This window comes from Oscarella lobularis, chromosome 10 (genome assembly GCF_947507565.1).
Source record: "Oscarella lobularis chromosome 10, ooOscLobu1.1, whole genome shotgun sequence".
NCBI classification, from domain to species: domain Eukaryota; kingdom Metazoa; phylum Porifera; class Homoscleromorpha; order Homosclerophorida; family Oscarellidae; genus Oscarella; species Oscarella lobularis.
In genome coordinates, this window is record NC_089184.1 from 3038496 (window position 1) to 3061539 (window position 23044).

The window sequence follows — 23044 nt, forward strand, 5'->3', positions numbered from 1 at the left end:
ACGCTAAGGTTTAGTCTTTTGTCTATTCCTCTGCTTTTTCCGTTAACGCGTGCTCTTTCCAGTTGAACGGTGCCTGAATTCGCTCTAAAGCGCTGATGTTACAGTTGTTCGATGGACTAGACTAATCCTATCGAAAGACGAGGTTAAACACGCGAGAGAGATTACAGAACTTCGCTACTGTTGAGACCCCACGTTGCATCTTGCAATTCTCCAGTGAATCGAGTTAGACCTGAACCATAGACGAACTGGATCTCTAACTTATATCTATTTTGTTAGATTCAGAAGCGTCTATGACCAAGACTCCGCTCGAAATAAGCGGTTGAACTCGATCTTCATTTCGTTTTCGTCGTCTTCCTCACGATTTTCGTTTGCTTCGACCAAGACGTTGCCACAAGGACGGCATGTTCTTGATCATCCCTGAGCCTAATGAAGTTGTATACTACGTACTACGGTCATGGATGCTAGAAGAGATCCATGCTATGGTAGCATCCACGACAATTCTCTCACGTGACGTTGCTTAAACCCGTCGAGAGACCAGGTCCTGCAGCACTCCCGCTCAAGCTTGAATGGCTCAAGGGATCGCGTATCTTTTTTTCATTGCACGACATCTTCCAATTCGTGATAAAAATAGACCATTTGTCTGTGCTACGCTTTTTTCAGTTTGTTTAAATGTTTCTCTTTATCTTGTGGTTTTCTTTTTTCTGCTTTTTTGCTTTGTCGCTTTTTATGTAATGTGTGTCCCATAGATGGTGTGTAGCTTCTGCACTCACATCCTGGGTCTCTATAACCAAGTGTCACGTGATGTTAGTTTAGTTTCGTCGTCATTTGGCAGCTTGTAGAGGTCTTCTCGGCCTTTTCCCGGTCATTGCTGCGTTTTTATCGTGTTTTGCTTCTTTGGCGAGGTCGGCCACACTAAAGATTTGTCTCCTACGCTCTCTTCGCGCTCTCAGTTGCCCAACGTCATATTTCGGTTGATCTTGCGACAGCGACGTCTTCGGGAGGTGCGAACGCGGAACGAAAGCAGAAAATCTTTAAAGTTAATTTTTGATCTGGCTTCTCCAGACTCAAGCTGAACATACGATCGAACGCGGTTTCTAAAGTATATCTATCTCGAGTCCACCTGGCAGATGACAGAGATGGCTTGATTACGATTGCGGCGATGCTGCTTGAAAGTCTGGGGCTTCTCGATCACCATAAGGAATAGGCGATTTTTTGTAGCAAATGTGTTTTTTTTCAGTTTGATTGAAGCGCTTCCTTTCATGACAGGACTTCTGCATGAGCTAGCCCTTCTCATCGTCGCAAACCTATTTTGTCGGGGGCGAGCATCAGAATGAGGTGGGATATATGGGGGTGGGTGGATACTGAGAAGATGTATCGTTTAGGTGGAAACGTAATTTCCGATTGCTATCTGATTCGTTACTGGTTGGCAGGCATCACGAGATCACTCACCGTCACTCACTCGGGTTATTTCCTTGGGAATCTTCTTAGAAGCCAGAGATGTCCAATTCTACTTGCAGCGTTTTACGAGTGAGGTTTGAAGCGTAATTTTTGCCTATCCTTGTTTTCATGCGTAGGTTTGGCGGTCGACGTCGAATTTAGTTATGCTAATGCATTCATCCCACTCAGCGCGAGATCTATGGTATGTTCGCATCGTATTCTTACTTACGATTATTTCGCGCTTGGGCTTAGACAGCTGCAACATGTGCTTAAATTTGCGTTTCAAACCGCATCTAAGAGCGTGGAAGTTTGTGGCGGGAGACAAACGTCTCAGCGATGTCTCAAATTGAGCCGTCAGTAAACCTGATTAATTGTTGCAGCAAAGAATCGGCACCGAGACATCGCTTTATGTCTCGTCAACTGCTCTATCCTTTGATCCCTGCTCCCCTGCATGGCCCACCTTTGACTCGACATCAGGTCAGTTCTGTTTACAAATAGCCGCCTTTCTCTGAACTTTTGCACGTCTTTTGGTCCCACCGTTTCAGCAGCCGTCTGTGGACGAGCCTAACCTTCCACTTTGGGTGCTCCGCTGGTTTCCCGAAGTGGAGGGGGTGGGGTGAAACTGTTACTGACATTTCGTTCTTTTAGACCGGAAAGGTATTGGATGTCCCTCTGATTGGTTGTTGGGCGGCATCTCATGCGATTGGTGGCATTACGCATTTGACTATCCCCTCTTCGTTTTACTGTGAATTGTTTTGAATTTCTCTCCGCAAGGCGAACATTTCAAATGTGAAATGAAATCAGTAGAGTTTTGAAGACGTAACGTACAATACTTCTATTTTTCAGGTCAGCTTCTAGCCGAAATCAATTTAATTATGCTGAATGGTTTCATCCCACTTAAGTAGTGAGATTAGATGAGTGAGTTATCGTCAAACGCGGCCTAGCATTCGTCAGCTTGCTGTTTCTTTACCGTAGTCAAACGTAGAAATGGCGCATTATGCCCAAATTCATGTCTCCGGCCTTGACTTTCGTTACGAAGAACATCAAAAGGCATTGAGTAATCTCCTTGTGAAGGCGACAGGGATCGATGGTCGGTTCTCTGTGACTGTTCTATCTGACGCAAGCGCTGTCGTTACTTTTCCCGACACGCCAAAGGCTTCCGGTGGCAGCAGTTCCCGCAATACGAAGTTCTTAGCACGTGTTCTTTTTTTCATACAGGTTCTCAACTTGCTCAGCTAGTCCTTCAACAGAATCATTCTCTTTTCGGCGTCGCTCTCTACATATGCCTTTACGTCCTGCCTCAAGTCAGTAGTGCTTCAGCCTATCAAGATGAAAAGAGAGCGTCTCCATCGTCTACAGCAGGGCGGGGGCGAGGCGGAAAACGTGACCAAGTTTCAGCGCCGCGCGATGAAGATCCTGAAGATCCCGAAGCTAGTCGACCTAGGAACTTGTCGTTGCTTCCAAAACAAACAGAAAATTTGCCTTACGCCGGTTCTCCTCCCTATCAACCGTCGTATCACGCGAGCTTTGCACCCACGCATGGCTTTTCGCCCATCGGACCGCAGAGCCACGGATCAAGTTTTGCCGGCAGCACTGCTAATCGCGGTGATGCGAATTGGCTTATTCAACCCGGCGGTTCAGGTCCTAGTCAGCCTTGGCTTCCCAACCCAAACTGGCCAAGCCCTGGGCGGCCTCCTCTTCGGCCTCCTGTTCAGCTCGGCCCTGGATTGCCGCAACCTCGCGGTGTCTACCCCGTTAGGCCTCTCGGTGATCCTCGGTCTCCACCTTCTGGTGGTCTTTGGTATTCACCACCTGGCGATCCTAGACCCCCTGGAAATCTTCGATCTCCAATTTCTGGTGGTTCCTGTTCTAACCAATCATACCTTTCCGGATCCGTTCCTTACGTATCACCTCCCGGGCCAAGCTCGCTTTGGCCTGTTGGTGTGAGACCTGCGTTTTCATCTTCTGGAAACTCTTTGCAATCTGAAAGCAGCTACAACTCTCAGAATTTGTACACTATTCATTCTGAAAGACTTCAAATGCAACAGCTGCAATTGCAAGGAAATTTCGTCTCCAAGCACAACGATTTTGTTTCGGATGCGGCGAGAGCGCTTGAACCAAAAGAAAACTGCATAATTCTTCGTGGCTTGCCTCCAGAGGCTGAGCGTCAGAAAGTGACGAATGTAGTGCAAGAGGCAGTTTTAAAAAGCAGCAGCAAAGTTGAAGTGTTGGAGTTGAGGAAGGAGGAAGGAGGATGCGTCGCTAAAGTTCACTTTTCCAATCGCAAAGGCAAGTAGTTAGTTACCATAGACTTATATTTAACAGCTGTATATCTTTTGAAAGGGCTAACAACAATTTGGAAGCAGCGTCACAAGAGGAAGTCTATTTCTTACGAATCAAGTTCTCTTACATTTGATCTGCTGTGGCCTGAGGAGTACGAAGAGAATCGATTTCTTTTGGAGAATTGTCCTTCCAGCGTTTCCTCGGAAAGTTTTGTCAAGCATTTGAAAGCTCAAAGCATACTTGAAGAATCGAAAGTGACTCCAAAGTTTATTGACGGTGGAAAGACGGCTGTTGTCTTCCTCGACGACAACATTGTTGGTAGGGTGACATAGCTTTGTTCCGTTGTCTTTCTCTATTTCTTGTCTGTTTAGATGAAGAAATGGTTGGTACTTTGAACAAAGATGCTTCTGATTTTGAAGAAAGTGACGCAAAACTTTGCTTTCGTCGTATTCCCGTTTCGCGTTCCATTCGTCTTGATTGTCTCTCTAAAGAAGTTGATAAAGGAACTCTTCGCAACTATCTGTTTGGTCTGCCTACCTTTCCGCCTGTGCCGCTGGTCGAAACTGTAGAAATTAGTAAAGATTTGCATTGCAATTCTGCAATTGTTACTCTAAGGACAACAGCAGGTACGATTTCAGTTGTTAATTTCATATTTTTTTGGGCAAATTTTCTCGTCTTTAGAAGGAGGCCTTACTGAATCTGAAGTGTTGGCCTGAACTCTGCAGTCGTCAACCCAAAGTCGAATCTCATTCGCGTTATCCGACCTCTGCTATTTCTTCTGTTCTGCCGCAATCGAATAGGCTGTTTGAACTCATACTTAAGGCTCCAGACGATGTCGAAGAAGACATTATGAACTTTATCCACGCTGACAGAAAACGAGATCGAACCTTTCAGAGGCAGTTTAAGCTTGGTCAACTGCAATGGAACTCGGACACAAGAACCTTAAGCGTTAGCTGTCGTCAACTTATCTCTTCGGAGTCTGATTATGCGCAGCGTGTGAAAGATGAAGTTTCTTCTTTGCATGTGCGATCAGTACGACAGAAAATATTTTTGCGTCTTTGACTCTAGTCTTTGGGATCGTGCTTTGGAATGCGCTCATAAAGAAAATTCTATTCGCGGAGACTTGAGCAGTGTCAAGGGTGATTACGATGAAAAGAAAATTTGGTTTATTGGTGAAAAGAAAACAGTTTCTGATCTGCATTCTCAGTGTGCGAACTTGGTCGCCGAATGGCATCGAGAGAAGGAAAATCGTGAAGAAGTGATCGAGGACTCAGTTCCCTGTAACTCGAAAATCCGCTTGCAACTTCTGACCTTGTGCAAGCAGTATCGCGCTCTCAGTGATAAAGTCACCATGAATGCTAATTCCGATCTTCGGAGAATTGACATCAAAGGACGACCGTTTGAAGTTAACAGCGCCAAAGAAGCAATCTTAAGGCTCTTGGGTGATATTAGGGTAAAAGTTCTTCCGGTAGAAATTCGCTTGTGGGACTTTTTTCAAGGACCGGGATTAGCGCAGCTTACCTCAGCTCTTTCCGAAAGTCAATTGATTTCCGTGCTCGTTACTCTCGAAGACGATCATCCAGGCGTTCGAATTGTAGCGTTTAGAGATGACCTCTCCGCCGCCTGTGAAGTGGTTAAAACACTTTTTACCTGTCAGCAAATTGAGCCCAAAGACGACGAAGAGCGCACTTATCTTCGATCGATCGATGCCACGAGCGCTTTAGGAATTCGTTGCAGGGATCTTAAACTTCAGATCGAAGGGTTTGGAGAAGAATCTGACGAGTATTGGGTTACGGGTCGTTCTGAGAATGTCAAGAAGGTGTGCAGCGAATTGCTCAAAAGTTTTCAATGCAGCGTCATTTACAGCAAATTGTTGCCGCTTCGCGAAAAATTACGCATGGATTATGTACTCAACTATTGCCAAAAAAATATCGAAGAAATTGTCGCTTCGCTACAGCAATACAAGGCCGAGGTTTCTTTTGAACAGGGTTCTATTCTGCTAAAAGCGACCCGAGACGGACTTGACGTTCTCCAGTGCAAAATCGAGTCACTCGTTGATGGTCTCTTAATTCACCGAGACGGAAGAACTAAGAGAGCACGGTCTTCAAAAGTACGTCAGCAGCAAAGAATTTAAACACGAAAAGACAGAGATACAGGACGAGCACAAAGTCATTATAGTTTTAGGTGAAAAAGCCGAATACGACGATGACGGAGGTGTTTCCGGCTATTTGGACGCGCCGATTCGTCTTTGACTTCTCTCGGCGTCTTCTATACTAAAGATTCGTCTCGCATTATTCGTCTCTTTGTCGGTGACCTGTGTAGCCATGAAGTAGATGCAATTGTCAATGCAGCGAACGAGACTCTTGATTACTGCGGAGGTCTCGCCAATGTCATCGCTAACAGAGGCGGATACCAAGTTCAGGTCGAGAGCCGACAAGTGTTGGCTAAACGTCACGGCGGTCGTCTCCAACCTGGCGAGGCTGTTTTCACTATAGTGCCGGCAGTTTAACCACTACTCGGTTTGTTATACATGCCGTTGCATGGGCCCCGTTGGCATGAATGCAACAAGAGTATGGCGGAAGATCGCCTTCGAGAAGCTATCACATCAGCACTCAAAGAAGCCGAAAAGTTGAATCTTGATAGCGTTGCTTTTCCTGCTATTGGAACAGGCAGTTTTGGCTGTCCTAGCGATTTGTTGCTCAGAACATGGTCCATGCAGTTGGTCAGTTCTTCTCGAAAAATTCAAAGTCTACAGTGAAACGAATTGACTTCGTCATGAGGGAGCAAGACACTAAGAATATCCGCAGTTTTACTGAAGAACTCAGCAGTAAATTGAAAAAGGCTGCAGCTCCTATCAAGATGAAGACAAGAAAGGAGGCGGAGAGTGTCTCGGATTGCATTCGCGTTGAAATAGTCGGTCAAAGCAAAAATATGTGCCGTTCTGCTATGGGTCGGCTTAAAAATGCCGTCGACGAAAACTGTTTTCGCCGTGCGTACCAAGGAAAGATTCCAACCGCTCTCGACGAAAATAAGCTGAAAGAGATTTCCGATCGGTTTGAGGTCACATTGGCTATTGATGTGGTCCCCGGCAGCGATAGGTGTGATAACAGTCCTGTGATATACGTTGCAGGTAAGAAAGAAGAAGTTTTAGAAGCTTTGATTGGAATGGGGCAAATGTTCACGGAGATGATGGAGAGAGAATTAGATGCAGTGTCTGCGGCCTTAGTCAGCCCCAAAGTGATCTGGAACTGGCAAGGCGACGATGGAATCTGGAAGCCGTACGACGAATCTGCAAATGCGGAAATTGAAAAGGTGTACCAGAAAGCAGCGTATAACAAGGCCAAGGCAAAATTTGCAATTACGATAAATAAGGTCAAGTACGAGATAGACCTCCAAAACATCTTTCAGACGTCGCAATCCACCTCAAAAAGAAGAAAAATAGTCCGTGAAGATGTAGAGGCGACAGGTCTGTCTAGTCTTCTGCACATATCCGCCTCTTATCTTTTTTTCTTTCCGCGTATAGGGGCCGTCGTTGAGTTTCCTTCGACATGGTCTTCTGATGTAGAACGTGGAGAAGTCAGCGTTGTACTTCTTCTATCTTTTAGCAAAGAGTATCAGGATATCAGTAAAAACTTTAAAGCTACCCTACGAGGCGAACAAGGAGTGATTCAGAAAATAGAGCGCATCGAGAATCCGATCTTATATCGACAGTACTCCTTTGCAAAAGATGTCCTTGCTGCTAAACGAGCCAAGGAAATTTCAGCGCGTACGGCTACACTCGAATTAGAGTTGTATCACGGAACGCGTGAAGATGCCGTACAGCACGTTATCGACAACGGTTTCAACAGAATTTACGCAGGCACTGCTTCGGGCAAGTTTATTATTCCACTTTAGATAAAAAGTATCTTACTTATGAAGCTCTCTTCTCTACTTAGGCAAACGGTTTGGAGCGGCTGTGTACTTTGCTAAGGAGTCTAGAGTATCGCATTATTATGCTCGTGTAAATGCTCAAGGCGAAAAGCGAATGTTTCTTTGCAAAGTTCTGTTGGGTTTGTATACAATAGGGGTAGAGGGTTTGCTGGAGCCTCCTGTCATTAATCCTATGCAGCAGAAGCAAGACGGATCGCTATGATAGCACTGTCGATGATACAATCAATCCATCAATCTTTGTCAGCTGCTATCGAGACAACATGGCTTATCCAGCTTACATTATTACTTTCACCTAACTACATATTTTTGTTCAATTTTCGTACTCACAGTCATTACATGTTTCTGCTTTCTTTCTGTTCGGTTTTGCATGAATTTTCGTTTTGTCGCTTACAGTACACTGTGTGTTCTAATCAATTTCTGCGGCCTGCCATCGGCATTAAAATTCCCGGGGTGCTATCGGTTTTGGCAAGTTCGATTACAGTTTTTCATTTTGAGGACTATTGCAAGGGCTTGCACTGAGGAACTGAAGGGAATTGGATGAATTGCTAATTCGCAACGTGATATGAGTGTTGCATAGTTCGCTGTCCCAGCAGAAATCACGCATTAGGCTATTGCCCAGTGGAAGACTGAGAGAGACCACTCATTTGTGAAGGTAGATTCTGCTGATTTACACAGCCTGAATGTATTGGATGAGGGTATTGGATCACGTGATGGCAACCGTGCGTTACTGGCAAGAACTGTGATGAAGGCATAGATGTATGATGAAGGCCCCTTTCGCTGAAGAAGGTACATGAGCGAAGAGGTACTCGCTCTTCCCGAGCTGCTATCACGAATTTCCTTGGCTCTTTTCCACTCCGCAGGCGCAGACGCTGATTGCAAGCAACGTGTTCATAGAGAAGAAGGCGAGGAAGAGGTAACAATTGGTAGCCTCGTCCCCAGGCCCTTCACCAGCTAGCGCGCTTGGGGCGCACTCACTGGTGGAAGGGCCTGGGGACGAGGCTAACAATTGGAGCCACTTCTCCAAGTGTCAAATATATGTCATCTGACTCAAATATTTATTTTACGTTGAACGCCGCGGCGTTGGAAGGTCCTTCTCTTTACGAGGGCGTCAGGAAAATACGCTCAATTCAGATTCTATTTTTCCTCTCTACGACTGCGCTGTTGCTATCAAAAATGGCCGGCCATTGGAAAGACACGACTCTTCAAATTTGGTGTATGATGAAATATAGAAGCATGTCTTCGCAGCGTACTTGTTGAGTCTGCCTACTTTTTTATTATTCCAACTTTTATTATGCTTTTATTTCTTTCTGATCGCGAGCATGCGCAAAGATGTCTTCTCCTTTTCGACGACGTTTCTGAGCCAAGAAGGAGAAAACCGTGGCACGCAAGCAATCGGCGAAGTCTGAGAGCCTCTCTGCATCTCTCTGTACAGTATATATATAGCTAGGCGCCGGACGCTCGTTTTCGATCTCTTTCAGGGATGGGCACCTTTCTTCCTGCCCTTTAGGGCTATCAAGCGAGATTCGGAGTAACGAAATGATAAGATCTAAGATTTCTAAACAAGAATAAGCATCGTCTTCCCAACGAATCAGTTGCGTTCACGAATCTCGTGCGCGTCATTGCGATATGTTCACCTGGACGTGGTGGACACTATTTCTGTTGAAGTTCATTTCTGTCCAAAGTCCTTTTTATCGGGAATAGTGTATAGGCTGACGTAAGGCGTTTTTCTTTCTACTCCATAGGTTGTTCCTTTGTCTGCTTCAATGACGGTTATGCTTCATCTGACTGCTCTCACTGCGTTTGCCCTTCAGGATGGACTGGTCTTCGATGTTCTAGCTCATGTTTGTTTACTTTTATTTAGCGTGACTTTGAATGAATCTAATTTATCTCTAGCACCTTGTGGAGATGTGCTGAAGGCCTCGGCAGGTTATTTGACTTCGCCTGGCTTTCCTGAGGACTACGATAGAAACAGAAACTGTACTTGGACTTTCGACTCTTCCTTGTCTCCATCTGTTATCCTGCTCAGAATTGTTGACGTGGATTTGTCTGGAGCAATCAACGATTCTTTGCGGATTACCGATCGCACTCAGAATTTGGCAGTGATTTACCGATATAGACGAGACTTTAGAGACGGAGACGTTATCAAAGTTGACTCATCGGTTGTCATAAGATTTGTGTCTGGTTCACACGTCTCGTCTCGAAGGAGCTTTGTAGTAGAGTATCAAGTTTTTCCAGGTATATTGTGGTTTGCCACAACTCTTGTGAGAAATCCTTTTCAGGAACACAACCCCAATTCATTTCCACTCCAAATGACACGACAATTTTGAAGGGTGTAACGGTGTCTCTTTTCTGCTTATCGTCCGGCTTTCCCCAGCCTATTGTTCGGTGGGAGAAAGACGGAGAGAACGTGACGCTGTCTGAAGGTAGTGAGAACGGAGAACTTCGTATTGAAAGTGCCGATGAGGCAACAGATTCTGGCCTGTACGATTGTATAGCTGAGAACTACTTAGGATCAGTCAGACACCAATTCTTTGTTGCAGTTAATGGTATTTTGTATTTGGTATTCTGTCTAAGGTGATGTTTTCTGATTTCTTAGTTCCTCCGGTGATTACTCACGCACCTGTTGATGCTGTTTTTGAACATTATATTCCTTACGAGTACGTCTACTTTCGATGTGATGCGTATGGGATCCCGGAACCGGAAATCTACTGGAAGAAGGTAGTGGGGTGAGCACCAGCAGCGGTTTCATTTAGTCTCACGCTTGACTTCTTTTAGGATGGGAAATTTATTCAAAACCCTTCGTATCCGTACAGCGTCAGTAGGTGGATTAGAGTTAGACTCCTTTTAGAACAGTTTGGTAAGTACAGCTGCTACGCCAATAACTCTGTTGGAGCGGTGGATTCGTCGTCTGCTGCTTTTTCGGGAAAGAATGCATCAGGTTAGGCATGCTTCAAAAGTTTTGAGCCTCACTACGTCAGTATAATATATAGCCGTTTTGTTTCATGGCGACATATACATCTTTGGCAGCAGCAACTCCTGGGTCGATGCTAATTCATCTGTAACATTTCAATTTTATTATTTTTCATGTTGTGGGATTGAATTCCGAATTCGGAAAATATTCCGAGATGGCATTTCCTTAAATTCTTTGAAATTTGCGGGACTTGACACGACATTTAACTCTCATCAGTATGTTTCATTTGATTACGCTACAACTAGCGATTCTGGAGTTTACAAGTTCGAGGTTCAGGTTCTTGTAAATCACCGGCATGTCTTTGAAACATTTCTTTTCTCCTATATTCACGTGAAAGGTTCCTTTTCATACAAACGGAGTGTATATGTTATGTAATAGCTCTCTTAAGCTTTTCCTCGGCCTATGATGTTTTCTCCTTCCCAAACATATCCGTTTCATCCTGATGAATCAATTCTTTTAGTCTGCACTGAACCGCGGAGCCATCCTCGTTCCTCTCTTCAATTTTTTCTTAACGGCCTTAAAATGAATCACACAGGACCGTCCCACTCTATCCGTGTCTACGACAGCAGATTGTATTTATCTGTTGAAAACTTGACTGACATCATTGCGAATAGGAACAACGATTACAATTGGAACGGAGATTTTGGCGCAAATTTCACTTGCAAAGCTACAACAACGTACTTTGGTCATTCTAGAAATACATCGGTTTTAATTAGTAAGTGACAGTGACGTGAGCGGAAATATTCATGCTTCGCATTTGTACTTTAGGTTTTCCATCTCACATCAGATATTACGGATATTACTTTTGGTCTCTTTGGTCATCTTCAACTCAGTGCAGTTTAATGTGTGACAGAAATTCAGGTTTTCGTCTCAGGTACAGAAAATGTTATTCACAATATCGTTATCGATATCGTTGTTATGGTGGTCGAAACACTGTTGAAGCGTGTCATAGTCAGCGAAACTGCAGCTCACTTTTAGTTACAGGAAAGTACGCTCAGAACAAAGCGGTTGATGTTTACGTTGCCTGATTTTAGAGTCTTCAACGGTAGCTAGTAATACTACGAATATTACAACAAATGAAGCTAGGACGAACCGTCTGCCATCAAAAGAAGCCGGTAGTTTTAAAATGATTTTTTGTTACTCATTGAGTGGGAATTTTTCTGCTGAAGGAGAGCTGTCGGCGGGGGTGGCCTCTGCTGTAACGTTAGCAACAATGCTAGTTGCTATGAGTGTACTTGCCGTAATCATTGTGGTGATATTCAAGAAGAAAAAGATTCCTTTTTGTCAATCGCTTAAAACCGAAGCTGACAGGCCAGCTGCTCCTCAGCCGTCAGCAGCAAACGCCTATTCGTCAAGACCAGCAATTTTGAAAGCCAAAATGAAATCAAATAAAAGTGGGCAGAATGTTTCTTTGAACGATGCAGTTGGAGGACAAAAAATGGCAGCCCTTCCCGTCTATGAAGACGTTCAAGATTCTTGTCAAGAGAAGAAGGACAAAATGAAATGGACCACCACTTCTATCTATGAAACAGTGAACGTACAGGTTACTGTAGAGTCGGATGCTAGTGATTAGGAAGCGATAAATGAGCTTTGCTTGGATTCTACATAATCAGCTGGCAAAAATGAGATAAGACTGATTTCATGAATATATTCTGGTAGTTTAGATTCTGTTATCTAGATTTATAGTTGTGTTCCTCAGAGTTGTCATGAACGCTTAGCTATGAAGCAATTACTTTACGTAACATTTTTTCATTTATTAGCTGATCTCTAGTGCTTGTTTTAGCGAGTAGAGAACGACGACATTTCTTCGGAGAATGTACTACCTGTACACTCATCAAGATATTAGGTGAGTCGCGTGGTTTCCTAATCATTATATGGCTATTTGTGCGCATGCTCTAAACTAAAGCCATCGCTGAGGACAAACAGACGACGAAAAGGTTAAACCTAGACGGAACGAGTACATATTTTGACGTGTGGTTGTAGGGATGTATGAGTTGGAGCGATTCGGACGCGGAAGAATGAGCGGATGATTATCGCCTTTCTTTTATAGCTCCCTACCTCCACCAGCGTATATCATAGGATCGTACTCCTGCTTTCTCTCCGTTGGCTGTGAACGCGCGATTAGCTTGTCTTCTCGAACGAAGCTAGCGATCGAACGATCGAAGGAGCCCCAAAATACGCGACAGTTCTTCCTTGATCTCTTCCTTATAGAGCAATTGATCCCCCGACGCCTTGAGGCCGATCTGCGCACTACGCTTTCAGCGCGCCCCTAAGAGCATGCAGCATTGCGTATTTGCGTTCGTTGACGAGCGCAGAGTCGACAAAGTAGACGCGTGAGTTCGAATGAGACCGTGGTTTTTGTGTGAACTATGCACCGAAATTTCATGCCACGCGAACGCGCATTCATGCGGCTCACAGTCAAAATTAGTCCGGAAAAGCGTCGGCTTTAGTTTCCATTCGAAGACAATAACGCGGCTCCGCTTACCATGCACCTGCATGATGACGCCACTTCTTTCATATCTTATGTCACACTAGGCGCTTATCGACGTCTTCGATCTAAAAAATGGCGCATAAAACTTGCTCGCTTCGTATCGCCCACTTAGCTTTTAGGCCTCCATACGGACGGTGGGCTCGCACCGCTGGAGAGGCCGCAAAAAATGGAGCCAAATGTAGAAGGGGTCGCTCACCCATGAGCAGCGTGAGCCCATGAGCCGATCATAGCATAGGGAAGAGAACCCTACAACTAGACCGGTCCCTGTCGACAGTCGTAGCCCTGCCGCAGAGGAGCTGTCGCACCCGCCGCGAGCAGAATGCAGTAGTGTAGTCGGCATGGAGATGAAGAGCCGGCCGACGCCGCCAACTCCCCATGTTGTACAAGCTGCACGTAGCGAAGCTTATAGAGCGGGACTGGATCGCTCCGATGACGCAGCCCCTACAGGGATTAGAACCGCGTGAGCGGCGACCTGCAATCACTACGCCATCGTTGTCCAGAGGAGTGACGTTGTGGGCGACGACTTTTTGCTCCTATTCCACGACTAACCGGCTGTACTGCACGCTGCATCGACGACGAGGTTACGCAAGGAATTGTGTGCGCTGTGTGCCAGTATAAGAGCGAGGAAGACGAGCTCTCATTGGCTCGGGAGGCCAGATAACGAAGGTGCGAAACTTGGAGGTTTTACGCGTGACCATAAAAGGAAATAATTGCGTCTCACGTGAAAAGTTTCGACTAACAGTGAGGCACTTGCCGCACGTGCTCATTTTCGGCAACGTACGGGAAAGTACAACGTCGCTCATGCACGTGATCGATAAACTATCGCGTCTCAGACGAACGGACGACTTTTCTTCGGCGAACGGCAAGAATTCCAGCGCCGAGGCGGTGATCGATGGAAGAAAGTGCGAGAAAAGCCTCGCTTGAAGCGTGCGAACAATCTCTCGTCGTACTTCCGCGAACGAACAGAGCCAGATCGCGATCGGCGCTTCGAGACATAATTTCTGAACTCGTTCGACGACCTAGAAGGTACGTACCTACCTATAGAATATTATATCTAAGGGGGACCCTTCCTCTTTTTTCTCCTTTCTTCCGTCCCTTTAGGGCCCTCACACATGATTCGGAGTAGCCAAACGATAAGATCTCAGAATCCAAAACAGGAATTCACATCCTAGCTCTTGCGAACAGATCACTTTCGTTCGCGAATCTCGTGCGTGTCCATTGACTGGCGTAGACAATGTTCACCTTGTTTTGGGGGACACTCTTTCTGTTGAAGTTCATTTCTGTCCAAAGTCCTGTTTATCGGGAATAGCATATAGGGCTGTTATAGAACGTTTTTCTTTGTACCCCATAGGTTGTTCATTAATCTGCTTCAATGACGGTTATGCTTCATCTGACTGCTCTCACTGCGTTTGTCCTTCAGGATGGACTGGTCTTCGATGTTCTAGCGCATGTTCGTACAGTCCGATTAAAAGTGACTTAGAATCTAATTTATGTCTATAGCGCCTTGTGGAGATGTGCTGAAAGTCTCAGCAGGTTATTTGACTTCACCTGGCTTTCCTGAGGACTACGATAGAAACAGAAACTGTACTTGGACCTTTGACTCTTCGTTGTCTCCATCTGTTATCCTACTCAGAATTGTCAGCGTTGATTTGTCTGGAGCAATCAACGATTCTTTACGAATTACAGATCAAACTCAGAATTTGGCAGTGATTTACGGATCTCGACATGACTTTAGAAGCCGTGATGTCATCAAAGTGGACTCGTCCGTTGTGATAAGATTTTCGTCTGGTTCATACGTCTCGTCTCGAAGAGGCTTTTCGTTAGAGTATCATGTTTTTCCAGGTATATTGTTGTTGCCCAGTACTTTTGTGAAACACTCTTTTCAGGAATAGAACCCCAATTTATTTCCACTCCAAATGACACAACAATTTTGAAAGGTAAAACGGTGTCGTTTTTTTGCTTCTCGTCTGGCTTTCCCCAGCCTACTGTTCGGTGGGAAAAAGACGGTGAGAACGTGACTCTGCCTGAGGGTAGTGAGAACGGGGAACTTCGTATTCAAAATGCTAACGAGGCTACGGATTCTGGTCTCTACGATTGTATAGCTGAAAACTACTTAGGATCAGTCAGACACCAGTTCTTTGTTGCAGTTCATGGTATCTTCTGTATCTTAGAAGGTATTTGGTCAAAGGTAACGTTTTCTGATTTCTTAGTTCCTCCAGTGATTACTCACGCACCTGTTGATGCTGTTTTTGATTATTACCTTTCTTCCGAGTACGTCTACTTTCGGTGTGATGCGTATGGAATCCCGGAACCGGAAATCTACTGGAAGAAGGTATAGTGGTCAGTACCAGCAGTCTCTTCTTTCAGTTTCACCCTCGACCTTTATAGGATGGGAAATTCATTCGAAATCCTTCGTTTCCGGACAGCGTCAGTCGATGGATCAGGGTTCGCGTAAGCTCAAAAAAGTTTGGTAAGTACAGCTGCTACGCCAATAATTCGGTCGGGGCGGTGGAGTCGTCGTCTGCTGTTTTTTCTGGAAAGAATGCTTCAGGTGAGGCATGATTCAAAAGTATGAGCTTCACTACGTCAGTTTTATAGACATTTTGTTTCATGGCGACATATACATGTATGGCAGCAACTCCTGGGTCAATACTAATTCATCTGTGGCGTTTTATTTTTATTCGTGCTGTGGAAGTGAAATCCAAATTCGGAGAATATTCCGAGATGGAATTTCCTTAAATGCTTTGAAATTTGAAGGACTTGACACGACATTTAACTCTGGTCAGTATGTTTCATTTGATTACGCTACAGCTAGCGATTCTGGAGTTTACAAGTTCGAGATTCAGGTTCTTGTATATCACCAGTACGTTTTCGAGACATATCTCTTCTCTTATATGCACACGAAAGGTTAATTCTTATGCATGCAAATATGTATGTTATGTGATAGCACTCTTTAGCTTTTCCTCGGCCTGTGATGTTTTCTCCTTCGCAAAGATATCCGTTTCATCCTGATAAATCACTTCTCTTAGTCTGCACCGAGCGGCAGAGCTATCCTCGTTCTTCTTTACAATTTTTTCTAAACGGCGTCAAAATGAATCAAACAGGGCCCTCCCACTATATCTATGTCTACGACAGGAGATTATATTTGTTTGTTCGAAACTTAACAGACATCATTACAAATAGGATGACCTATTACAATAATTGGCTACATGCTATAGGCGCAAATTTCACTTGTCAAGCCACAATGACGTACTTTGGTCAGGCCAAAAATGCGTCAGTTTTGATCGGTAAGTGTTAGTAACGTGTGCGGAATTATTAGCTGGTCATATTTGTATTGTAGACTATCCATATTATATCAGATATCACGGAAACTTTTGGTCTCTTTGGTCATCTATAACTCATTGCAGTGTGACTTGTGGCAGAAATTCAGGTTTTCGTCTGAGATACAGAACGTGTTACTTTGTAGAAAACTATCGATATCCTTGTTACGGTGGTCAAAACGAGGTCGAAGCGTGTTTTAGTCGCCAAAACTGCAGCTCAGTTACAGGCAAGTGCACTCAGAAAAAAGCCGTGGGTGCTTACATTGGCTGCTTCTTTAATTTTTAGATTCTCCATCGGCAGCTAGTAACAGTACGAACATTACTGCAATCGAATCTGCGACGACGCGTCTGCCAACTCAGAAAGCCGGTAGTTTAGTATTAACTTTTCATTGTTATTTTATTGAGTGGTAATTTCTTTTTTTGAAGGAGAGCTGTCAGCGGGAGTGGCCTCTGCTGTAACGCTAGCGGCAGTGCTAGTTGCTATGAGTGCTCTTGCCGTAATCATTGTGGTGATTTTCAAGAAGAAAAAGATTTCTTTTTGTCAGTCGCCTAGAGCCGAAGCTGACAGGCCAACTGCTCCTCAGGCATCAGCAGCAAACGCCTATTTGTCAAGACCAGCAATTTTGGAAGCCAAAATGCAATCAAATGTAAGTGTGCGGAATGTTGACTTGAACGATGCAGGTAGAGGACAAGAAATGACAGTCCTTCCCGTCTATGAAGACGTTCAAGATTTTTCTCCAGAGAAGAAAGACAAAATCAAATGGACCACCACCTCTCTCTATGAAACAGTTAACGTGCAGGTTACTGTACAGTCAGATGCTAGTGATTAGCAAGCAATACTTGAGCTTTGCTTGAACTCTACATAGTCAGCTAGCAGAGAATCAGATAGGCCTGAATTCATTAGTATGTTGTTTGAATTCTGTTATCTAGATTTATTGTTGCGTTCCTCAGTGTGGTCATGAAGGCCTAGATATGAAGGAATGACTTGAGGTAAAATATTTTTTATTAGCTTGTCTCTACGGCTTTGTTAGCGTTGAGAACGAGGCATTTCTTCGGAGAATGATTAGATACCTGAGTGGGTGAGTCACGTGGTTTCCTAATCTCATATGGCTGCATGTGCGCCTGCTCTAAACTAAAGCCATCGCTCGAAAGAAGGAGAAACAGACGACGAAAAGGTTCAACTAGACCAAAAGAAGTACATTCTTGTCGTGTGGTTGTAGGGATGAAAGAGTTGGAGCGATTCGGACGCAGGTAACGATCTGATCGACGATCGCCTTTCTTTCATAGCTCCTGAACTCAACCAGCGTATCTTTCCCCATCAGGATCGCGCTCCTGCTCTCTGTCCATTGGCTGTGCACCCGCAAATAGCCTGTCCTCTTTAGCAAACGAGAGGGCCCCCAAAATACGCGACATCTGGTTCTTCCTCGCTTCCTTTGATTCTTCTAGAGCAATTGATCCGGGATGACGATGCCTTGAAGCCGATCTGCGCACCATGCATGCAGCGCGCCGCGCGCCTAAGACCATGCATCGTTACGTGTACGTATGCGTTCGTTGACGAGCGCATGCAGAGTCAACAATTTAAGTTCTAATGAGACGGACCGCTGTTCGTGTGTGCAATATGCGCCGAAATTTCATGCCACGCGAACGCGCATTCCTGCAGCACACAGTCGTTTCTTCTCAACATGAGTCCAGAAAAGCGTCGGTTTAGTTTCCATTCGACGACAATAACGACTCCTTTTACCCTGCTCGTGCAGGATGAAACCACTTCTTCCATCTGCCATATCGTATGTCACACTAGACGTTATCGACGTCTTCGATCTAAAAAAATGGCGCATAAAACATGCTCGCTTCGTATTGTCCACTTAGCTTTTAGGCCTCCATACGGACGGTGGGCTCGCACCGCTGGAGAGGCCGCAAAAAATGGAGCCAATTGTAGAAGGGGTCGCTCACCCATGAGCAGCATGAGCCCATGAGCCGATCATAGCATAGGGAAGAGAACCCTACAACTAGACCGGTCCCTGTCGACAGTCGTAGCCCTGCCGCAGAGGAGCTGTCGCACCCGCCGCGAGCAGAATGCAGTAGTGTAGTCGGCGTGGAGATGAAGAGCCGGCCGACGCCGCCAACTCCCCATGTTGTACAAGCTGCACGTAGCGAAGCTTATAGAGCGGGACGACTGGATCGCTCCGATGACGCAGCCCCTACAGGGATTAGAACCGCGTGAGCGGCGACCTGCAATCACTACGCCATCGTTGTCCCGGGGAGTGACGTTGTGGGCGACGACTTTTTGCTCCCATTCCACGACTAACCGGCTGTACTGCACGCTGCATCGACGACGAGGTTACGCAAAGAATTGTTTGCGCTGTGCGCCAGTATAAGAGCGAGGGAGACGAGCTCTGATTGGCTCGGGAGGCCAGATGACGAAGGTGCGAGACTTTGTGGTTTTACGCGTAACCATAAAAGGAAATAATTGCGTCTCACGTGAAAAGTTTCGACTAACAGTTACGCACTTGACGCACGTGCTCATTTTCGGCGGTTTTTAACGTACGGGACAGTTTTACGTCAGATCTCTCTCATGCACGTGATCGAGAACTCTAGGGTATCGAACGAACAAAGGACTTTCTCGAGGCGAACGCGAAGAATTCCATCGCTAAACGACGTCGGGGCGGCGATCGATCGAAGAAAGGGCGAAAAAAGCGACGCTGGAAGCGTGCAAGAAAGGAATCGGATCGCGATCCACGTTTCCAGACATAATAGCTGAACTTGTTCGACAATGTAGACGGTACGTAAGTGACTATAGAATCGTATCTACCCTAAAATGTGAAAGGGGACTCCCTTATCATAAAGGGGGCCTTATGCTTTTCCTAGGTCTCCTCTGAAGCTCATTTCTGAGTTCACGAAAAACCGTCTCCACTTTCGAGCGTGTAAATAAACGACTCTCTGGGGTGCGTGAGTGATGGAATCTACAACAAAGGTATAATAAATTAATTAAGGAGATTATGTTGAATATATAAATCCAGAAAACCACGTCCTCAATCGTCGTGAGCAAGCGGTCTGATATAGCCAAGGAATAGTCGTCGACGACGACGTCGGCCCAGGTCACTCTAATAGTCTATTGACATATTTATTATGAAGGTGTGCGCTATGATTTGCGTTGACGTGAAGCCAACGTTGTGTCGTTGAGTCTTCTCCTGCCGCGCTGTCTCGTAACCAATCAGGTAGAAATACTTTTTCTTGATTTGAGCCATCATCTTTTCGTATAGGATTGGTCATATTTCTCAAGTCCCCGATTTTCCGTATCTCAACGTTCGGCCCAATTTACTTCGTTTTTTTTTGCCTCCCGAACAGAGTCTCAGCTGAAGGAAATTATTTATTTATTTAATTAATTAAGGAAGGAAGACCTTGGGTTAATACGTTGCACTCTTCCATTCGTTTTCCTTCAAATGGCGACGACTATATCGTGTTTTGGTTTTCACCAGTCATACAGGCTGACTCTGGAATCTATCTATGGGACGTTATTCAAAGGTCTAAAAGTGACATGTTGCCCTTCAATCAGCTGTCAATGTACAGTGACCTAGAAATAAGAGGCATGCAGTGCTAACACCGCGATTCAGTTCTCCGAGTCTCGTCGACGCCAGCAAACATTGACTTTCGTATGCACTGGTCCTCTCTCTTCTGACGTCACCAAACAGTTTAGAGGTCTGCGCATGCTCCACCTTTTCTTCATCCACATTTCTTCACCGCGAAAGTCGCTCCTGAACGTCGCCTACGCCGAGTCTTTGTCTGATAAATCTTCATCATGGACGTTGACGGTAAGCGTTACTGGCAAAGATTGTTTCACGGCATATATCTCTATCGCCGATGCGTTCGCCTTCTACTTTTTTTGGAAGATCTTGCACTTGAATTTAGAAGAGCTAGAGCGGAGTCGCGATTTCTTGTTGTAGAAGCGCTGGTGACCCGTGGGGCCCCCTTTGGGGTGACCGCGTGCTTGTCTAGTTCTGTGCTCGCTATCGTTACCACTGCCTCTTACTTTTTGTGCTTTAGACTTTGAACGGCGAGGTTTTGACGTCAAAATCGACGCGATCACTCCACTTGTTAGCTTTTCTGCCCCAGTTGTTCAAATCGACGTCGTTACGACTGATGACGCGAATGTGCACCTTGACGCTTGCTGGTTTTCGTTTTACACATCGACCCGAAATATAGCCGAGGTTCTGCCTCGCAGTCGTATTACGAACCGCGGCGTCGTTCTTAGTGAAGCTTGTGTCGCTGCCGCCGGTTGTGGCTACTTCTTTTGCACTGTTCAAGATGATCGCCGTCTCGTGCATGCGGTATCGCCGTTATTTTATGTAGGAGCAGGTAAAATACATACGTGCATACGTACATGCATATGTATGAAGTAAAGTAACACATGTTATATTTTATCTCCGGTGGAACGTGCCTTGTCCACGGGTGGAGGCGGTTTTCTCATTTTTTTTCTTTATCAGAAAAAGACTGCTTCTGGCCTTGTGATGAACGTGCAAACATTTATTATGACGGGTTGTTGGTAGAATGCGCTCACGTTGTGACCTAGACGTTCGTCGTATGATTCTTTTCTTTTGTGCAGATGTATTGCCGTCCTGAAAACGTTCTTTATTGGTTGAATTGTCAAACGTATCATACGGAAGACTATGATAAATATTTGAAGGAACGAGAGGCTGATGAAGACGGCATTAATATGAAGGAAGTAGTCGGCGATCGAATTCACTTTTGGAATCACTGCCCAAATTTGCCGGTGTTCTGCAATGCTTTTCGTCATCTCGAAGAGGTAGGATTGACTCGCGAGGAATTATTTATTGAGAACTTAGAAAAAAAGAAGTCTACCTGTACATCGTTTTTCTCTCTTTTATAGAATTCCGAAGAGCTTCCCTCTGTGCACGAGATTCCTGGCTTGGTGGGGTCACTGGAAGAGTTGATGCAGATCTCAAGCACTCGCGACGCTAGGATTGCAGCCTTTGCGAGGGTGATTCAGCTAATTAGTCAATTCCTCATGGGAGACGACATTTCTCCGCTTTCACCATTTCCTTTACCGCTCTCATTTCCCGTTTCCTGCGAGCCAGACCTCGCCTTTGTTGCTCGTAAGTTGATTTTTTAGAAACTCGCCCAAGTTAACAAATTAAAATGTAGAAAGGTCTTCCGTTGAAAAGGTTGCGTACGGATTTCTTGTCATGAAATCAGATGCCTCCGAGCGAAAAAGCGGTCGGCGCGAACTTGCACAATACGTTCGCATTGCCCCAATGGACTTCGAGCGGTCGTTGGGACTGGCGTTTGGACATGAAGATCATGTGAACATCTTCCTCTTTCCAAACTTCTTCATTTGTGATATCATCTCTTATTAGATAAACTACTGTTGGCCTACGCTAGCAGTGCTTGTCTATCCCGCTTCACTCGCGGACGGATTATCTAGCGGGGTTGAGGTATTTGCGGCAGTAGATGGTCTCTTGTCAAGTCGGCGCCCCGTACTCAAAGTCAAGTATTCTGGGCCAGAAATGCTTTCTTCTCTTTACCAGGTTTAGCTTTCTTGCCATAAACTGTAGTTGACGGAGACCCTATCTGTTGTTTCCTCTTTATGCAGCTGTTTGTTAAAACGACGAAGACTCTCGTCGCGTTGAGAGACTACGCTACGAAAATGGGGATTACTCCACAAGACTTTGTGTTTCGTCAACGCGACAAAGGACAAAGAATCGTTCGGTGAATTAATTAATAGCTGCTTCTTATGTAATTAGCAACAGCGCCTTATCCATATAGTCACACGAAAAAGATAAACCGTCGTGTTTATCTGGGCATCAGCCGTTCGCTGCTCGGGACTGAAACTGCGAAAGGAGAAGAAGATGAAGAAAGAGTCGTCATCAAATACTTGTTTGGAGAGAGGCACGGTGATGTTGTACACAGGTATGCGTCAGACGAAGGATTTGCTCCACGCCTACTCGGAAGACGGATCATTTCCCCGTGTTGCTTTTCTCTCGTCATGGCATACGCAGAAGGTGATCATTTTCTGAAAGCAGCTCAGAAGAAAGCAGCCAAGGAGGTGGGAAACAGCGTACCGCTTTGTGATAGAGATTTGTATATCGACTGGAAAGCGAAGGTTATTTGTCGTCAGTTGCTTCCGACGTTGGAGAAACATGTTCGACAGTTGCACTTGGAAGGTTTCGTTCACGGTGACCTAAGAAGTGAGAATATTATCGTCGATGTCGAAGCAGTTCCGCCGCGTGTCTTCCTCATCGATTTCGACTACAGCGGCGTAGATGGGGTAGCAGAATACGAAGACGCCAATCCCCTTGTATGCTGTCCGTCTCCGAACGGTGTGACTGGGGTGAAAGTTCAACAATTGCATGACTGGTATTTCGTAGCTGGCTTGAAGTCCCAAGTTGTGAATTGGGAAAATCGCTTGCAGTGGTGCCAGTGCTGCGTTAGCAAGTGGGAACTTCGCGTGCTCTAATTGAGAGGTCCACGCAGAGCCATAGACGTTGACTTCGTAATTTGTGTCAGATAGTTTGCACAATTGTTGTTGTAGCGTTTTGAGTAATACCTTCTTAGTGACATCATACATCAACTGTAGGCATAGATAAAATATTCTGT

The 23044-nt window shown here is 45.3% G+C and overlaps 4 protein-coding genes across 15 annotated transcripts; all 4 read left to right on the forward strand.

Moving 5' to 3' along the window:
• The first annotated feature begins 813 nt into the window (after nucleotides 1–813).
• On the forward strand, nucleotides 814–4522 carry LOC136191975 (uncharacterized). Of its 7 annotated transcripts, none has more exons than XM_065980416.1 (13): nucleotides 814–1001; nucleotides 1063–1172; nucleotides 1238–1335; nucleotides 1383–1527; nucleotides 1600–1639; nucleotides 1690–1914; nucleotides 2086–2226; nucleotides 2284–2355; nucleotides 2413–2599; nucleotides 2656–3726; nucleotides 3781–4038; nucleotides 4092–4346; nucleotides 4402–4522. In XM_065980416.1, the coding sequence occupies exons 9-13, from the start codon at nucleotides 2425–2427 to the stop codon at nucleotides 4434–4436; spliced, it is 1794 nt and encodes a 597-aa protein (XP_065836488.1). In that variant the 5' UTR covers nucleotides 814–1001; nucleotides 1063–1172; nucleotides 1238–1335; nucleotides 1383–1527; nucleotides 1600–1639; nucleotides 1690–1914; nucleotides 2086–2226; nucleotides 2284–2355; nucleotides 2413–2424; the 3' UTR covers nucleotides 4437–4522. The 7 variants fall into 7 exon arrangements, with proteins under 7 accessions (XP_065836488.1, XP_065836492.1, XP_065836489.1 ...); XM_065980420.1 differs by having other exon boundaries at nucleotides 1431–1527; XM_065980417.1 differs by having other exon boundaries at nucleotides 1063–1335; nucleotides 1575–1639.
• Nucleotides 4523–6488: 1966 nt separating this feature from the next.
• LOC136191976 (protein mono-ADP-ribosyltransferase PARP14-like) lies at nucleotides 6489–8086 on the forward strand. Its single transcript, XM_065980422.1, has 3 exons — nucleotides 6489–7186; nucleotides 7244–7591; nucleotides 7656–8086. The coding sequence occupies exons 1-3, from the start codon at nucleotides 6496–6498 to the stop codon at nucleotides 7850–7852; spliced, it is 1236 nt and encodes a 411-aa protein (XP_065836494.1). The 5' UTR covers nucleotides 6489–6495; the 3' UTR covers nucleotides 7853–8086.
• An 874-nt stretch (nucleotides 8087–8960) lies between these two features.
• Nucleotides 8961–17355, forward strand: LOC136192040 (hemicentin-1-like). Of its 3 annotated transcripts, none has more exons than XM_065980514.1 (12): nucleotides 8961–9076; nucleotides 9129–9331; nucleotides 9393–9491; nucleotides 9544–9885; nucleotides 9930–10196; nucleotides 10247–10368; nucleotides 10426–10588; nucleotides 10641–10958; nucleotides 11010–11336; nucleotides 11390–11603; nucleotides 11654–11736; nucleotides 11791–12414. In XM_065980514.1, the coding sequence occupies exons 2-12, from the start codon at nucleotides 9277–9279 to the stop codon at nucleotides 12192–12194; spliced, it is 2394 nt and encodes a 797-aa protein (XP_065836586.1). In that variant the 5' UTR covers nucleotides 8961–9076; nucleotides 9129–9276; the 3' UTR covers nucleotides 12195–12414. The 3 variants fall into 3 exon arrangements, with proteins under 3 accessions (XP_065836586.1, XP_065836589.1, XP_065836587.1); XM_065980515.1 differs by lacking the exons at nucleotides 8961–9076; nucleotides 9129–9331; nucleotides 9393–9491; ... (7 more) ...; nucleotides 11654–11736; nucleotides 11791–12414 and adding exons at nucleotides 13919–14138; nucleotides 14214–14401; nucleotides 14464–14562; ... (7 more) ...; nucleotides 16719–16799; nucleotides 16859–17355; XM_065980517.1 differs by lacking the exons at nucleotides 9930–10196; nucleotides 10247–10368; nucleotides 10426–10588; ... (3 more) ...; nucleotides 11654–11736; nucleotides 11791–12414 and adding exons at nucleotides 14999–15265; nucleotides 15323–15444; nucleotides 15501–15663; ... (3 more) ...; nucleotides 16719–16799; nucleotides 16859–17355 and having other exon boundaries at nucleotides 8979–9331.
• Nucleotides 17356–18979: 1624 nt separating this feature from the next.
• Nucleotides 18980–23011, forward strand: LOC136192043 (uncharacterized). Of its 4 annotated transcripts, none has more exons than XM_065980531.1 (12): nucleotides 18980–19211; nucleotides 19277–19403; nucleotides 19450–19647; nucleotides 19693–20241; nucleotides 20474–20785; nucleotides 20914–20972; nucleotides 21033–21233; nucleotides 21318–21543; nucleotides 21593–21750; nucleotides 21805–21975; nucleotides 22041–22156; nucleotides 22214–23011. In XM_065980531.1, the coding sequence occupies exons 4-12, from the start codon at nucleotides 20229–20231 to the stop codon at nucleotides 22902–22904; spliced, it is 1947 nt and encodes a 648-aa protein (XP_065836603.1). In that variant the 5' UTR covers nucleotides 18980–19211; nucleotides 19277–19403; nucleotides 19450–19647; nucleotides 19693–20228; the 3' UTR covers nucleotides 22905–23011. The 4 variants fall into 4 exon arrangements, with proteins under 4 accessions (XP_065836603.1, XP_065836601.1, XP_065836602.1 ...); XM_065980529.1 differs by having other exon boundaries at nucleotides 19298–19647; nucleotides 19693–19993; nucleotides 20044–20241; XM_065980530.1 differs by having other exon boundaries at nucleotides 19298–19403.
• The last annotated feature ends 33 nt before the right edge of the window (nucleotides 23012–23044 follow it).